Source organism: Pagrus pagrus (assembly GCF_965226575.1).
Source record: "Pagrus pagrus genome assembly, chromosome: 19".
NCBI lineage: Eukaryota > Metazoa > Chordata > Actinopteri > Spariformes > Sparidae > Pagrus > Pagrus pagrus.
In genome coordinates, this window is record NC_140203.1 from 6,959,336 (window position 1) to 6,977,036 (window position 17,701).

At 42.6% G+C, this 17,701-nt stretch overlaps 1 protein-coding gene across 4 annotated transcripts; it reads right to left on the minus strand.

Annotated features, from left to right (window-relative positions):
• Nucleotides 1-148: 148 nt before the first annotated feature.
• ark2ca (arkadia (RNF111) C-terminal like ring finger ubiquitin ligase 2Ca) lies at nucleotides 149-16,781 on the minus strand. 4 transcript variants are annotated; one of them, XM_084383190.1, is made up of 8 exons: nucleotides 16,297-16,776; nucleotides 7,719-8,019; nucleotides 7,464-7,592; nucleotides 7,190-7,319; nucleotides 6,320-6,424; nucleotides 5,860-5,952; nucleotides 5,658-5,758; nucleotides 149-3,981 (listed from the first exon to the last, which is right to left on the minus strand). In XM_084383190.1, exons 1-8 carry the CDS (start codon nucleotides 16,355-16,357, stop codon nucleotides 3,864-3,866), a joined length of 1,038 nt encoding a protein of 345 aa, XP_084239316.1. In that variant the 5' UTR covers nucleotides 16,358-16,776; the 3' UTR covers nucleotides 149-3,863. The 4 variants fall into 4 exon arrangements, with proteins under 4 accessions (XP_084239316.1, XP_084239315.1, XP_084239317.1 ...); XM_084383189.1 differs by having other exon boundaries at nucleotides 5,860-5,955; nucleotides 16,297-16,769; XM_084383191.1 differs by lacking the exon at nucleotides 16,297-16,776 and adding an exon at nucleotides 13,688-15,071 and having other exon boundaries at nucleotides 5,860-5,955.
• Between the last annotated feature and the right edge of the window lie 920 nt (nucleotides 16,782-17,701).

Genomic DNA, 17,701 nt, shown 5'->3' on the forward strand with positions numbered 1-17,701 from the left:
TCTAAAATGTTTCCACCTGATGTAAAGGCATAAAGACAGCTGCATTTTCTTATTTTAATAATAATATAATAATAAGTGTCAAAAGCTCGAATTTTAACAACGTTTTATGACCCGGGAGAGAAGCACAAAAACAAGTCCTTGTCCATTTTTGTCCAGTTTATTACAAAAAGAGCACATACAAAAGGATAATATACAAGCCATGAAATAAAATTAAAATTAAAAAAACAAAACAGAACAGTTTGGGTTTAGCAATGCAAATCATTATCATTATTATTAGTAGTAATAATAAATAAAGTACAAAATTCCACCACATGTGAATCTAACATTTACCCATAATATGCTCATCCATTTCTTCATCAACACACTCATCACCATTAATGCGCTATTGCTTTAATATTAATGATAAATAATTCTATTTTCAGATAAAATATCCTATATTGAAAAACATTGCGCAGTCACAGCTAAACAGCAGAGTTTCGTACAAGGATGGCGGCAGCCCTTTCACTGGCACTTTTTGGGATATTTTCTCTTCAGCTTTGTTTTTCAGTTTCAAACAGCGACAAAATTAATATTTTTTTTTTTTTCTGTTATATTCTTTGTATATATTTTCACCATATACTATTAAACCATTGAGACTATATCGAAACCTGAGAAAACATGCATTTTTAGAAAAGGTTGTGCTTTAAAATCCTCGCCTTCCTTTTTGAACTGTGAAAGGAAACAGAGGATAGAGTCTGAGAGGAGAGACGGACGGTCAAATGAAGAAGAAGAAGAAAATGAAGAGTAGGAGATCGACAGAATAAAGAAGTGAACCGAGGAAGAAGTCGTGTAGTGTTTGTAAAGCCCACAGTGAGACATGCCTCTGTAAAGAACTATTTCCACAATATGTAAATGCTTCAGCACGACACACCAACAGCTGATTTTTGAGAGCAATGGCTTTTGTAGACCTGTCAAATGTTGTCTTGGCTCCTTCGTGACTCATTCTTTTAATTAATTATGCAACCAATAAGGCATGGTGGCTTCATGGACTGATTGTTATTAATGGTCTCAGTAATATGGAAATATCTCCTAACACTTAAAGCGAGGCACTTGTTATGCTTAAAACTACGACAGGAAGAAGAAAAATAAAAACAACACCAGAGAGATGAAACTTAAAAAGATAGACACAAAGAGTTAAAGCGAAGAAGGAACATGCTTCACAGACGATCATTATTAAGACCCATAGTGCATTGTGAGAAGCAGAGTGTTAAAAAATAAAAGCCAGAGTTCTTCTTAGTGTTGAAATTACTTAAACTGTTTTTTGCCAGTGAGAGGGTTCCCATATTTAAACGAGTGAGTGCAAAAAAAAAATCAAAAAATCAAACTAAAACCAATTCACTTCATTGCAGTTTGTCCACTACATCACAGCATGGGGGATCAGAGAAATTGCATTGAATGGAATGTAACCAAGATCCACAGCACCACATGAGAGAGAGAGAGAGAGAGAGAGAGAGAGAGAGGGAGAGAGAGACTGAGATAAAGAGAGAGAGAGGGAGAGAGAGAGAGACGGAGAGCGGGCTCAGTAGCTCAGCCTTGGACAGTAAACATCGCACAGCCAGCTTGTGGAGATCAGACAGCAAGGGCTCTATATTTTTTCTCGAACTTTAGTGTTTTTTCCGAAAAAAAGTACAACTGCATGCAAAGCATTCCCATTTAAAACAATGCAAAAATGAGGTAATAGTTTTTTTTCATAGCATTTTTGTGTTATTTCTAAATAAATAAATTATGATTCAGTCGCCCCGGCCCCCAAACAAACTATATAAAATTAAATACATACCCACAATATCTACAGTTAGTAATAAATTATGATTGTTAAATACTTAAGGCATCTCAACTGACAACACCCTGTGTAAACTATGAAAACTTCATCACGGATGACTCCACTACAGGAGGAGGCAGCGTACAACGCTGGCAGTGCACACGACAGGGGAGGAGGAGTAATCCTTGTTAATTGATCCCTGGCCCACTGAAAGAGTGTCTGAGCCAAGTCTTATCCTTTCCTATCACAGTGCATAGGACAGAGAGGCGTCCTAAAGGCGTCCTTTTCAACCACGTCGACACAAAGGGTTAAAAAAAAAAGAAGAGAAGATGTGAAAACTGAGTTGTTTCAACAGCCTGGACGTCGTCCTGCTGTCTGTGTGCACTGCGAGAGCGAGGCTGCCTCCGTCGCACCACCACGTTCTACATGTTCTAGCGATACAGCATAGCAACCAGCATAGCAACCACGAGGGGAGGTCTGTCACACAAATAACACAAGATCAATACGCAAGCTCCTCTCTCTGCTGAAACACTGCATGAATCTATACCTAAATATAAACCGGATGCAATACCGAGGAAAAAAACCTTTTTGTTGCTATAACTATTGTCACATGTGCTTGTTCTTTAGGCAATAAGGTAAACATCAAAAAAGAGGATCCCGTTGTTGCCGCCAACAGGGGACAAGGGATGAACACACGCTACAAGTCAGGGGGAGCAGCCACTGACACCGTGCTCATTTTTTTTTTTTTTGTTTGTTTGTTAGTGTTGAGAAGATAGTCACAGCTCAGATTAACTAAGTCATGCAAAGCCATCTCTGTTCCTTTTTAAAAAATCGAAGAAACGCTACCGAAGCTAACAGCCCGAGTCGACGATGAAACATGCATTTTTCAGTTCACGCTGTTCTGCCGCTGGCCCCTCGCCAGATGAAGATACAGGTACAAGGGCAGCTAAGTCTTCCTCCCACCTCTCTCTGCAGCGCACCGAGTTTCCTTTCTATCATCCTCTTTTTTTTTTTTTGGCTTTGTGTTGTATAAGCACTCCAGTGGCCGTTAACCTACAGTGAGTTAAGGTGTTGCCTCGAACCCTTCAAACGCGCTCACATTTACACTTTCCAAACCATCCACTCATTTGTTAGGCAGAGCAAACACACATACACACACACGCACGCACGCACACACACACACGTGAACCTGCGCGTCAGGCTCAAGCTACACGGTGACGAAATGCATTTTGGTAAAAACACTTTCTACCTATTTTTTTCTTTTTAATTTTTAAAACACACGACGACTCGATCGCCGCTCCGATCGGCTTCTGCGGGCAGCGAAAGAGACCTACTCACACGACACCATCTCACACGACACCAACCCAAGGTAAATGTACAACTGTATTGCAAAATGTCAAAGCTGCATGATAGGATTAAAACACTCAGCTAGCCGGCGCACAACGCGCCAGATATCACTTGTTGGTTACTGCTACTCTACTACGACCACAAATGATCTTTAGGTAGACATGGCATCAGAGCATTTAGTTTCTCGTGTGGCAGAATATTCATTTTTGATTGAAGTGTGTTTGAAAAGAGAGAAATATATATATTTATATATATAGAAAGAGAGAGAGAAAAAGAGAGAAAGTAGCCAGCTCAGTGTGGGGTTCAGTGTTTTCCACTCTCAGGACATTAAGTCATGGCTTTGAGGACATGCTACACAGCCCGGAGCTACCTACAGTACAACACCACAACAGCAACAACACCCCACTTACGACCAGCAAGCTACAAGTAAACCCTGTGTACATGAGTATGTGTGTGTTCGCGTGTCTTTAGCCTCCAGAGGGGATGTGCTTCTATATAAAGAGAGACCCTCGCGGCCTCTCTCGTGCAGTTAGTTATCCTGGCTTGGCTCAGTAAAGCGTGAGTCAGAAGGGTGATGATGTCACATGAAGTCTGGAGACATTTGGCAAAGCACCCAACGGTGGGGGTGTAGAGGGGGGGAGGGCCGGAGAGCCGGGGTGGAAGGAAGCAGGAACCACGCGAGGGTGATTGACAAGGAGAGGAGGGGTGTTTCATCTCATCAGCTGTCAGGGTTCAGCTGTGTTTCGATGTCAACCCGACAGATTGGACACTTCCTGCTGGTGGCCAGCCATTGGTCCACACAGCCCTGGTGGAAGAGGTGCATGCAGGGCAGTCTCCTGGAGGACACAGAGACAGAGACACATTTTAATTCACTTTGGCAAGCGTGACTCTCCCGGTGCATAGTTGAAGAACTTCTGCGACCAGCAGGGAGTTAATTTTGTTCCTTCAGGCACGCAGAGACGACGTCTGTTGAGTCATCAATCCTACATGCCTTCCAGACAGCTGAGACTCCACACGCTGTAAACCGACCCCCTTCCTTTGCCCCACTTGTTCGCCACTGATTTCACTCTCCCACTTAGTTTTGAATGCACATGCACAGTAGGTTCACACACTCATGTCACTGCTTGTAGGATAAGTTCACCTATTATTATCTAATCAGCGCTGTGCAGATGGAAAGTCAGGTGAAGAAAAACATAAAATTGCTCCATACAGCTCATCCGTTGTAATCCAAGTCTCCAGAAGCCCCAACAGCTCAAATTGATTTAAAGAAGATGTTATTTACACCCTTGATGCGCAGTCGAGCTTGTGCACCCACTTCAGATGGTCGAACGCTTTTATCTTAGCAGCTTCGGTAAAAGTTTGGCTTAAAAAGGGTGTAAATAACGTCTTATCAGATCAGTTTGGGATCTCAGGGCATCCGGAGACTTGGATTAGGCCAGACAAGCTGTATAGAGCAATTTTATGTTTGTTTTTTTCAGTTGTTTTTTTTAGATTTAAAAATCCATCTACGTTTAAAATAAATAAGTAAATGGTTCCGCATTTTGCTTTCTGGCAGAGAGTTAAATGAGAAGATCGATACCACTCTCATATCTGGCCATATAATTACGGCAGCAGAGATTTTGTTGATCCCGAGAGAAATTTAGACATACTGTATGAAGTGACAGCCAGCAGCTGGTTAGCTTAGTTTCACACAAAGACTGGAAACAGGTGGAAAAAACTAGCCTGGCTCTACTGAAAGACAGTAACAAAATCCACCTCCTCACTGTCCGATCTACTGTTGTGTCAGCTGTGTCAAGCTGAATCAGACAGATTAATGCTGGACTTGTTATAATTCGGAGTGACACTCTATTTCTAATGTGAACAAGAGGGAAGATTTGGCTGTTGGTTAATGGTTTGTGATATAATTAGCATTTGCTGACAAATCCCTGCCCAGGGACTGCAGCTGAAAATTAGCCAAGGTGGCTAAACCAGTTACAGAAATGTTTTTAATCTGCAGTACCCCGTAACTCTAAACTGTATAAATAAAAAAAAAAAAAAATAGTTGATTAATAGTTGATGGTTTACTGATTTGATATATAATCTACTAATTTAATTAAGTCTAACATTTTTATGTCAACACAAAATCCCACAACATCCCTTAAATTCTGTACATGTGCATCTATATTTCAATTTATTTATTCAAAAGAATAGTTTGCCATTTCGGGAAATACGTCTATTCGCTTTCTAGTGGAGAGTTAGATGAGAAAATCTGACATATAGTAGGACTAAAGCCAGCAGCAAGCTAGCTTAGCTTAGCACAACGAATAGAAACAGCTAGCCTGGTGGTCCAAACAGAACAAAATCCACCTCTGAAGCTCCAAATTAACACGTTTTAATTTAAAATTAACCACTTGCTGGGTGTGGCTTCGTATCTATCCTACAGACACAAGATCGGCTCAATCTTCTCATTGAAATCTCTTTAAAGTTAATTTAAAGAAAAGGTAGGATTCTGAGGCTACGAAGCATTTCTGACCTGACGTCCTCCCCGTCCTCCAGCATGGACAAACAGATTGTGCATTTCTCGTCCACATCTGTTTCCTCCTCCTCCCCGATCTTCAGCTGCAGGGGCTTCCTCTGTTCACACATCAGATTACAGACAGACAAAAAGGTAGAGTCAGAAAAACCCAACGAGAATATATTCAGCGGTTTACTTCTTTGTGTTACTGCGCCCCTACCTTCTTGTATTTGTGTGGAAAGGTGAACCTCTCTATGGTTGTCTGAACTGCTCCTCTGCTCACACTCCCCAGCCGGTCCTCCAGCTGCAACAACTCCTGGAGAGCAGACACAAAGGTAAATAAAAAAAAAAAACACTGATACAAATAATAGAAGAGCTTCGAAGGTTTTTTATTCTCAATATGGCAAGTTTTTTATCGCTCGAATCGAGGGTCTAAGGACAGAGGATGTCACTCGCTGTACAGTAAAGCCCACTGAAAAGAGCTCAGATTTTAAGCCATGATGGACAAGAAGAAACATTTGCAACTGAGCAAACTTGGCTGCTAAACAGTTGCAAGTGGAACTCGAGGTGAGGTTGTTTTTAGTAGTTTGGACCAAGTTAAATTTCTCTATGCAACGCTAAATCAAAATGCAAATGAGGTGGCACTAGATTTGGAAACTAGTATTCAGAATCTGGTTTACCTCATAACTTTCTCTCACGGCAGTGGCGTGCCTCGAAGGATTCAGACTCTGCAGTGCCAGCAGGTGAAGCTGGGGGTACGGATAGTTTCTGATTTCATGCACAACCTAGAAAAAGACAACGCTTATTATATTAGAGCAATGTTAATACTGTAGTCAGCTTTCCACCACTGCTTTAATGCATTCTGTTTTCATTACTTTAAGGGTCATTATAACTGATTAAAAGCTGTGTAATACCATGAAACGCTGATGTTTTCTGAGATGGTTAACGTAAAATAAAAATCTCATAGCGCTGTAACCCTACGCTAGAGGCTTCATTAGCCACTACAACCATAGACTCAGCAAACTGTGAGTCCAACTATAGGATTGCAATACTAGATCAGTGCAGTTCTCTCATAAGTAAATACATTTTAAATTTCATCAACGCTGCACGGTTGTATGTCTTTACATCCATAGGTATATATACATATTGTATATATTGTAAAAACGTTAAAGGAACTTAATAAAAGATATTAAGGGAGAAAGGTGCCATCTTCACTTAGAGTACAGAGGACTGATGGAAAGCTTCATCACTTGACCTTTTGGATAGAAAATGTCATCACTTCATTATTTTGTTAATTTCTGTGAGAGTTGTCTGTCAGAATTAGCGTATGAATACTTGAGTTATGCCCAAAATGGTGTTTTGTGAGATCACCGTGACCTTTGACCACCAAAATCTAATCAGTTCATCTGAGTCCAAGTGGACGTTTGGGCCAATTTTAGGAGCTTTCCTCAAGGCGCTCCGAACATATTGTGTTCAGGGGAATGGGACGGACAATCTGATAACATAATGCCTTCAGCCAAGGCATAAAAATAACAGGGTGACCAACATACCACTTGTGCAGAGGATGTGTTCCTGGGGAAGTGGTGCATTCGAGGGGAGGCCAAGTAATGCTGATAGTGCTGCGGAAGCTGCTGGAGCTGGTACTGGTGGTGAGGGAGGCCAGCATCAACACTGAGATCCCTGCAGGCAGACAGACAGGCGACTAAATCATCATCATCACCCGTGCTCGGCAATGTGACAGACAGACAGATGGGTGCGGAGATGAAAGGAGGGGATCGTTATTCGACTTTACAGAACTCTTGTTTATCTACGACGGTGACTCACCAGTCGGTGCCTTCGGCCAGGTACCGCTGCTGCTGCTGTGTCATTGGCTGGGGAACATGGAGGGGAGGGGAGTACTCGTAGCCTGAACGCAGCCGGTGAGGGTTCAGGGGGATACGCTCCTGGGTTCTTCTGCAAAGAGACAAAAGATACATATATTTGACTTTGGTTTTCTCTTCTCTTGTGCGTATCTGTATTTGCATGGATGTAACTAAGGTACATTCACTAAGGACTTTTGAGTACTGGTAGTAGCTGTACCTGGAGTGTGGGAGAATCCTGCGGTGCTGCGCTTCAAGAAGCTGCTGCTGGATGAGGTATTGCTGGTGTAAGGCCTGAGGTAGGAATGGAGGCCCCGGCACATCCTGGAACTGAGGGGGCGCGGGCAGGGCAGTGAGGGGCGGATGGTGTGCCGGGGGCAGGTGGGTGGCCAGGCCGGTCTGAGGCGGCTGGCTGGCGTGTCCTAGAGGGAACTCTGCTGAGATGGGCGCCTGGGGAGCGCCCAGGTGAAAGTGTCGGCAGGAGGTAGCATGGCTGTGTTGATGCCTGGTGAAGTGTGCTCCTACGGGGGGATAAACGCAAGGGATCAGCATCGAGCCGGATCAAAACAGAAAGACCAAGACAAACCAGTGAAATGACACACAGAAGTGCAAAAACGACTTTCTCACGCACACAGATACACACAAAAAACAATCATACAGAGAACATAAAAACAAAGTAGACCTGACACAGGACGGGACGAGACAGACACAACAACAGATGGAGGACACAGACCCCAAGACCCCCGTGGAGCACCATCTAAACCCACACACAGATTGCACCCAGTGGCCTGCCTCTCCACTTGCCATGGTGCAGCCAGCAGGAAGGATGGATCTTCACTAACAGCCTGGGGTGTTTCCAAGATGATCTACAGCACAGAGGGCTGTCTGTCGACCACTGCTAGTCGATTTTATAGACGCAGACTCCACATCATGTCTGCCGTTTGAGGGAACAAATGTTCAACTGCAGGTTTATCATTAAAACCCTCCACGGCAACAACAAAAGATTATCCGCCTGCATCTCTACCTTCCCCCACCCTTCATATCAAGAGGTGGATGAGACGTGAGATTGCACGGTAGTCCCACCGAATCACCTCGGTATCGAATTGCACGAAACAATCAATACGCATTACTCCGAGCTCGGAGGAAGGAGGGTGAGGTGGGGACAAACAGTTACTTCTTCAGCTTCCCGTAACTAGCTTTCTGGAACAGGGAGCAGCCAGCCAGCAGGGTCTGAACTGAGGACGGACTGTGCACTGTGCATAATGAGGTATCTGAGCACTGTGCCTTTGAAATAATTGACTCATCTACTGTTGTGTTTTCAAAATGAGTCAGGCAGATTATAGCCGGACTTGTTAAACAGCAATGCGAAGTGGCGATGTATGTCTAATATGAGGAGAGGATTTGGCCTGTGATATATTTAGCACTTGCTGACAGCAGACGGGTCACCGAGTCAAGATCTAGTTTACGAATTATTAAGTCTGTATTATTCTTATGTCAACTCAAAACCCAATATCTCTTAAATATACATATACATGTGCATCTATACAATTAGTCCATTGATTTAAAGGCATAGTTTGGCACATTGGGGGAAAAAATGCCACTTAAACATGGAATTTGAGGTGTTTCTTGCTTGTAAGAAATCAAAAAAATCCTGTTAAGCCTATTAAGCTACTTTGCCTGTTGTTAGTTTGCATGGTGGCACACTGGTTAGAGTACATGACATCCACTGCAAAGGTTGTAGATTCAAATCCTGTTATTTCTAGCCCCCATGTTTCCTGGTGCAAATTATCGGTGCCACCTCCAGTACCTCTTCACCGGAACCAATGTTTTCCATAACAGGACCCTGCTTGGCGCTGCGTATCATTAATTTATGAAGATCTAGGTTAGCAAACTTGATCGAGTGAATACAACTTACACTATTATTATTGCTCGTTCACTTGGCTAACACTTCTAAAGGCTTCAAAGTGCCATCAAGTGCGTCAGTCACTCGGCCAAGCACCAGAAGTTTCACTCTTAATAGTTTCACGAAGCTTTGAACACTTATTTCTAGAATGAACCAACTTATTGTAAGACTTAAGTCATGTAGAATTATGTAGATAAATTTGTTGTTTTTAGTCCATTTCTTCTCAAATCAAGCATTCATTCATTATATTTACTTCCCTCTTTCTTGCACTGCTTTCACTTTCTGAGAGTTAGAGAAGACTGATAACACTCAGATGTCTGCCTATCACAAAGGCCGTAACAACAGCCGACCGTCGGGTACGGCCGTTGTCAGCGTTTTTTTGGCCGATTGAGCATGTAGAATCAATGGCGGCTCGGATCAGTGAATGAAAAGAGAAACAGGTAAAGCCCCTTGAGGCTGTCGCTGTAGTATCCATGACTTCACCAATTTAGTGCAGCCTCTCAACACATTCTCGATTGGAATCGGCTATATTAGTAAGAGTGTTGTCAGAAATTGCTGCTTAACCACATCAACGGTATCAGAGACGTATTTCCTTTCATGCGGGCGCAGAACGTACGACCTTTGCTCGTCTTTGCGGAGTGTTCGAGCACTGCTTTTTGGCAGAGAAAAGTAGACGTAAGGCGGCACAACACCCCGCCTTCATCGCAGCTAGTTCTTGGATGTCGGGTTGGTGTGTCAGGGTCTTGAGGCTGCAGCTAGCAAGCTTAGCTTAGCACAAAGATTGTAAACAAGGGGAAACAGCTAGCATGGCATTACAAAGTTACCAGATTTTGTTACCTTAGGCCAGAGCCATGCAACAGAGCCATTTACTCCCAAATCTAGTTTTTGTGCTAAGCTAAGCTAAGCGGCTGCTGGATGTAGCCTTATATTTAACAAAGGGGTATCAATCTGCTCTAATTCTGTACCAGAAAGCAAGTAAGCATTTACCCCAAAATGTCAATCTATTCCTTTAGTTACTGCGAATATGGTATATTTGTCATGGCTGTTGTTTTTCTCATGTAGCCTCGGGACATGTGAAGCCAGTGAACCTCGAGAGCCGCGAGCAAACTGAAAACAACATTTGTCCGAGGAAGTAGAGCAGAAATGTCAGACTCGGTGGTTTGGATTGGTAAAAGGCTGGACGTCACTTTTGTATGGCGCCTGTGACCCGGTAAGACTGGACTCAGTGTGGAGCTTCGGGTAAATATCACAGTATTTGTCTGTGGGCTCCTTCACAGCGTGAACGTCTGACATTAATATTTGACATACTGCAGTGCTGCCAGCAGTAGCAGCCCTGATTTTGTTATTGTTACATCTCTTGTTCCCACTTGGACTTACAGAAAATGCCTGATTGGTGCAGAACAGACCCCCACCCACCCATACACACACACACACACACACACACACACACACTCATCCACCTCTCCTCACCCCTGAGCTGCTGCACAGACAGCCCCTCCCCCACGTTGTGGCTGCGGCATGGTGTCCCTGTTTGAGTGACAGCCTGTAAGCCCTGCCCAGCCGCGACTGCAGCAGTCTGACATCGAACCTGTCTCTCCCTCTCTCTCTCCCTCCCTCCCTCACCCCTCCTCCCCCTCCTGCTTCCATCTTCCATCACTGCAGCTTTACAATCACACCTCCCCTCTAACATAATCCTGTCTTCTGCCCGGTGCGGTGGTCTTCCACCACGTGACACTGTGAGCCGTGTGTATGCAGACTCTCGTCGAAAACCCTCCGCCGCACCAGCTGATATCACTGATTAGCACACTCACAGTCACAGTGAGGGACTAATGAGTGCTATCAGCCTCCATGTTGGACTGAATATCTGCTTACAAATGACTCAACCATGGCACATGCTTGCACGCCACTCTGACCTTGATGCTACACATCGGTCAAATAAGGACAGGGGTGGGTGCTGGGGTGGAAGACAAAAAACATCTGATATTAATGTGCTGTGAGCCAGTGCAGCTACTGTGAAAGACCATATGCATTATGGCTGTTGAGTTATTTAAAAGTCTGTTGCTGCTGTCGGTGGAGAAAGTTGCAGAGCACACATGTCTCAGACACACCTTGTGTCTGCACAGAAATAACTCAAGACTATTTCAGACACCGTGAACAGATGTAAGGCTCAAGTGGCTGGAACATGGCGGCGAAGAAATACCATACTTTAAAACTGAAGTTGTTGAGTTTATATTTAAAATAATATATACTTGAATTTAGTGACACCAGAGCCAATGCTGCATGTTGTAACGAATTGCCTCACTTTCAAACATTTGACAGAAGCAATGGCTTGTTAATGCATTGTTTTAACAACCCTTGAAAACCTTACATTGAGAAGAAATGAGCAATTGTGGTCTATTATCTATTGTCAGACAATGTAAATATTATTCATTAACAAAAATAATGTTTACTCTAAGCTTTTAATTTAATGATATCACAGACTTCCTGCAATAAATCATCAAAAGCCTCATGTGCGCTTGTAATGTCAGCTGACTTGGGTTTAGTTATGCTGTTGTCACAAGCCATAAAAGAGCGACTGAATGACTTTATTTTTACATTATATACCTGTGAGCAGCGACATGCCTCTTTCTATGACTCAAGAGTTTAATTGTATAAATAAGCCAAGGTCTGCTCTGCCTGTTAACATGAAAAGGACTGAATGAAAGAAGGTAACAGTTTACACAGAGGCACTGGTGGCATTTGAAATAGTTGCCATTTAGTGATTGATCCAAATTAATTAACCAAATTAGCGAGACGATTGATAACACTTTCACGTTTGAGCTGGTTAGCTCAGCTTAGCACAAACACTGGAGACATGGGAAACAGCTAGCCTAGCTCCATCCAAAAGTGGCAAAATACACCTAAAGCAACTCTAAAGCTCACAACTGTCCTTTGTTCAATCCATACAATTACATGTTCTTATTTTATGGGGACAGACTATCATTGGCGACTATTTCACAGCCAAGAAATGGTCTGGCACCCAACGCCCCATACAGTAGCTATTGATGTTTTTAAACTAAAACAAGATATCATGTGTGAATTTGCAAGCTTTAGAGATGCTGCAGGCAGATTTAGTTATTGATGGACACAGCCAGGCCAGCGGTTTCCCATGTTTCAACGGTTTGTGCTAAGCTAAGCTAACCAACTGCTGGTTGTAGCTTTGTATTTAGGATACAGACGAGAAAGTGGTATCAATCTTGTCATATAGAGAACTGAAGTCACGCCCCTTCCACTTGACCAACATGGGACCTTGTTTCAGAAGAAACATGTATGATAGTGAATGGCGAGACAAATTAATTTTTGATCCAGTTTGAGTTGTGCCATGAATTACACAATCAATTTAAAAGATAGAGATTGCAGTTTGTCATAAAACTCATGAAATTAGGAATGGGAAGACTACATATCCAAGAGTCATGTTAGTGACGTTTAAACATCCAGCAAACCTGATAACTCGAGCCAGGTCCCGTATATTAGCTAGCTCACAGAACTGACTACCTCTCCTTTCGCATAACTGCGGTTGTAAAAATGGCCAGATTTATTCTGAATTGGACCTTTTTTAGAGCTTTTCTTGTGCCGAGGCGGCGGCCATGTTGGGGTTGGTGACTTGTATCGAGCGAGACGATAAAGTTCACTGACAACACAAAAAGTTATTTTACTTTCTTTGCGACAAACTGCGACTTTCTTGATATGCAAAATATCTTTCAAATGGAAAAACATGTCATTCATGGCACAATTCAAACAGGATCAAAAATGTACTTGTGCAATTATTTTTCTGAGATAAGGTGCCATGGGGTACGGCTGAAGGGGCTCTCTATAACTGTCCAGCAGAAGGCACACAACAGGATTTCCCTAAGTGTTAAAATATTTCATAACACACAGAATGTACCCCAGTTTAATGTATACAGTATGCAATAAATAAAAAGTTATTTTTTTGTTAAGATACCAAGCAGTCAACACCTCGAAGTAGAGCTCATTGTGAACCATGAGACAATTCAATTGTCAAACCATTTATACCGTGGTGTGTAACAGTTTCATATCTTTGGGTGCATTAGGCCCTTTCCAAGTGCTTTACAGCAATACTGGACTTTTATTTTGTTTTTGCATCAAAGTGAATTGGTTTGTTTGGTATTTATGTTGCTGGATTAGCCAAAAATATTGTGGTTGGTTTATGGAAAAGCAATTTTTCTATTACATTTGCAAAAAAAATAGAAAATGTAACCATATATAGACATTAAATGCAAAATTACCGTGACAGAGGATTTTATCCATAACGCCTGAGGTTGTTCCAATGTTAAGTGATCACCAATGAACACCAATGAGAGTGGATGTGAGGGAGGCTGTGTTTTGTTCTATAAACCACAGTGTATGGATTAGGAGGGAATGACAGCGTGTTAACATTAAATATCAATGCCGGTGTGTTTAAGAATAAACATGCTTTCTTTTTTTCTTCGAATGCATAGAAATTTTAGTCGTCCCTACTCCAAAGTAAGCAGAGCATCAACTTGAAGAAACTCTGTCAAAGACAGCTGAGAAATGAGAGCACATAAAGAGTGAGGGGACCGTCTCAGTGACAGCACAGTGTGGAGGGAGGAGGGGAGGAACACATGGAAATCAGCAAAAAGCACACTGAAGGTTAGAAAGAAAACTACAGTCTTTATTGGAAAATATTAGTATGTGTGGCACTGTGTGATAATAGTAATAATAAGAGTAATATCTCCTATATAACCAGAATAATACCATGCAAATAAAGACCAAAGGCAAGGCCCGACCATGCTCTCTGTAGGGTTAACAGAACAGAAGCAGCATCCAATGAGTAGATGTGTATGCTTACAGCACATTTCAGTATAGCAGGGACATCTCTACACAAAGTTTACATTGGAATCTGCTGTTCAATGTGGAAAAACAAAAGTATAAAAATGACCATGCATTAGGATCTAATACAAGAACATAAGGTAGAAAACCACAACCAAAGAATAAAAGACATTTTCATTCTAAAAGGAGGTCTACAGCAGTGCAGGATATACACATCCCTGTAAAATGGATAGCATTCTGGAGGTGTCTGAGGAAAAGACTTGAGACGAGGGGCTGTGCATGAGAGTGAATTGAAAAAAGGGGAATTTTTTTTTTTTTCTTTCTCTTAAATGGCAAGATGAGTTAGCCCTGAGTCTCGCCAATTTATTGTGAATCAATTCAGCTAGCGGGGGGAACAAAGGCTTTCACACATGGATAGGATTATGAGCAGCTGTTTGGACGCCACTATAACAGGTGCAGCGGACCATAAAAAGGTGAAAATAACATCACACAAATCAATTTTTTTTAGCGCTGCAGGTTATCGGCCAATTGGTGAATTACTGTTCGAGAAGGTGATCATACAAGTTGCTTTGCTGATGACTGGTACAATGCACCTTTTGCAAATAGAGGGGGGGGGGGGATGGAGACGATTTGGAAGAGTTCGATCAAGCCTGGCTGTAATCGAATCGGATCGGGGAGGATCAAAATGTATCCACTTTACAGAAATTTACAGCAGAATGTAGTCTATCCACACTGAATGGGAGAATCACAATGACAAGTCTGTAGTCAAGTCTAAATGCTACAATGGGTTATTCACTGAAGAGCAACATGACAGTTTAAATAAAGACAAACTGTTTTCTACAGAAGGTGTTATTCTTTAGTCTGTTACACAGAAGGATACGGTATGAGTGGGAACTCGGTTTTAATGCCAATGTCGTCTTCAGATGGAAAGAGGAAATGAGGAAGAAGGGGTTCACAATACAGCTAGATGCAGAGAACAGGCAGAGGCTACGGCAGACAGCAGCAGATGATCGTTAGCTACACAATGGAGGGGGACAAAGGTCTGAGAAATGCGGAATGTAGAGCCAGCCTCGATACTATGGAACAGGAAAAAAGAACACAAATAAAAGCACAATGAAATCATTGGTGCTACTGCATGTAGTTTTAACAATGCAACGTCAAATTACTACCATTATTATTACATAATCAACACAGGTAGCCTACTGCAATGGAGGGTGATGTTACTGTTGTTGTTATAAGCCCAATTCAGCGAGTGTGATTATTCATATTTATGCTGTTTTTTTTCTTCTTCTGGGCACCATTTTATAGCCCTAAAAGACCAGCCATTGCCTCTTATTCAGAGGTATGGCCGTTAACACTGAGAGAGGACCTTTAAAATTGACATTAATGAATGTTAGAAATCAACAGACTCGATGCCAGTTGCGCACAAAGGGGGCAAAACATCCTCCTTGTCATGTTACCAGCAAGTCAGCTCAGATTCGAGATACAGCTGCCCTGCTCGGCCACATTTAAAATGACAAATCCCCGACAGGAGATATTATTAGCTAAAGCCGAGCTAAGTGAGATGTGGCCGCTATCACGCTCGTGTTATTCAGTAACGTTAGCTAGCAGGTGACTGCACACAACCGCTGTAAACACCGAGATAATGAAGCGGACCGCGTTAGCCGAGCACAGCTGAGGATAAAAGGGAGAGAGAGAGAGAAAAAAAAGCGGGGCTGCCATTTGACAGCTGCAAGTCACTCGGTGCCGTAACAGGCCCTGAAATATCCGAACACGAGCGGAGGTTTTGTGAGATAAAATGTCTCCTCTCGTGCTAACTGCGTTTTTAACTCGGCGACCGTTAAAAAAAACGACGCTACAGCTAGCAAAGGGAGCTAACGTTATCCACACGCTAGACTGTCGCGGTTGTGCTGGCTCGCGTTTTTTTTTTTTTTTCGCTAGCAGGTGTCAGCTCTGTTTACATCAACTGAGGACATTTAAAAGAGGGAAATGCCGAGAGAATTTGTTAGGGTTAGGATAAAGAAACACAGAGAGCTAGTCATACCTCTATTTCTAACTGAGCCGAAGACGGGGAGAACCAGATATCCAACATGTACTAACACCATCCTGGGTCCTTCTTTGTTGTGTGGGCAGCCAGTGAGACAGATGGTCCATGGAAATGATCCCCTCTAGTCCCACAGCACATTCAAACGGACAGGCTGCGCTGCCTGCACACACGGACCCGAGCAGCCAATCACTGGACCCCTCCGATCAGGACCCTCCGGCTTTGGCACCCCGCTCCACCAACGGGATGAGCGCCGGGGCGGGGACGTCTGTGTTTTGGACAGCCCGCCCCCCTGCCATGACTGGGTGCGTGGATCCAGCAGCCCCAGATAAGGTGCTTAATGCTGCTGGTTCCTTATCAGGGACTGTTAAATCACACTGCATCCCAACAATGACACGCATATACTGTTCATTTAGGACCTGAGGTGTATGCTACTGAAATAGAGGCATGCTTATCAAAACAATTACAATGGAAACTAAATATTAACCAGTTACATTGATTTTACAACATGCATCATATGATGCATTATTTAAAGGTGCTATACCTAAGAAAAGTTGATTTTTGAGTCTCCCAACTCGTCAAATACTGACTTATTGGGATTGTGCCGGTTTCTTATCAGGGACTGTTAAATTACACTTCATCCCAACAATGTGCCACAAATGATAATATAATACACTTTATTTACATAGCGCCTTTAAAAAGAGAGTTTTTGACAATCAAGCAAGAGCAGGAAACTCAAGGAAGACAATATTACAGAATAAACACTCGACAGTCAAGCCAAACACAAGGAAGTCTGGTCAAAGGTGATTTAAAACAAGAAGACAGGATAGAAAATGTAAAAAAAAAAAAAAAAAAGTGTGATCAATATATATCATATGATTATTTAAAGGTGCTATATGTAAGCAAAAGTTGATGTTTGAGTCTCAAGAATCCACTTTTCTTAAAAACAGGACCTTTAAGATTAAAGGATAAGCTCACCCAAAAATGAAAATTCAGTCATTATCTGCTCATCCTCACGTCGATTTAAAGTCTAGTGAAGTTTCGTAGAAAACTTTTCTGGAGCTTCACAGCAAAACAGCATCGCAGCGTTCTCCTAAACAACTGAAGTAGATGGGGACTTGTTTTAAATCACAGAAAACAACAAAGAGCTTGAGAGTGCTATACATTAGATGTCAAACAGGGGCTAAGAAAATTAACTGGTCAAGTCGGAGGCTTGTGTCACTTAACCTCCTTGGCCTTGTCTAGGCAGGCGAGGAATGAATCTCAAATAGCAGAGAATTTTTTAATTGAATTGGTTCTCAAGAGCCCGAGTCTTTCCATCTGTGTGACTGAAATCCTGTCAGTCATCGTTCTCTGGAAGGAAGGAGGAGAGAGTGACTTCTTTTAGCAAGGATCATCCCCAGCA

Bases quoted from the DNA above. Each gene is read 5' to 3' on its own strand.
- ark2ca (XM_084383189.1), bottom strand. From the start codon at position 16,357: ATGGTGTTAGTACATGTTGGATATCTGGTTCTCCCCGTCTTCGGCTCA. The intron at 6,425-7,189 runs GTATGTTGGTCA...GTCTTTTTCTAG, and splicing joins ACACATCCTCTGCACAAGTG to GTTGTGCATGAAATCAGAAA. The intron at 5,956-6,319 runs GTAAACCAGATT...TCTGCTCTCCAG, and splicing joins CCGTGAGAGAAAGTTATGAG to GAGTTGTTGCAGCTGGAGGA.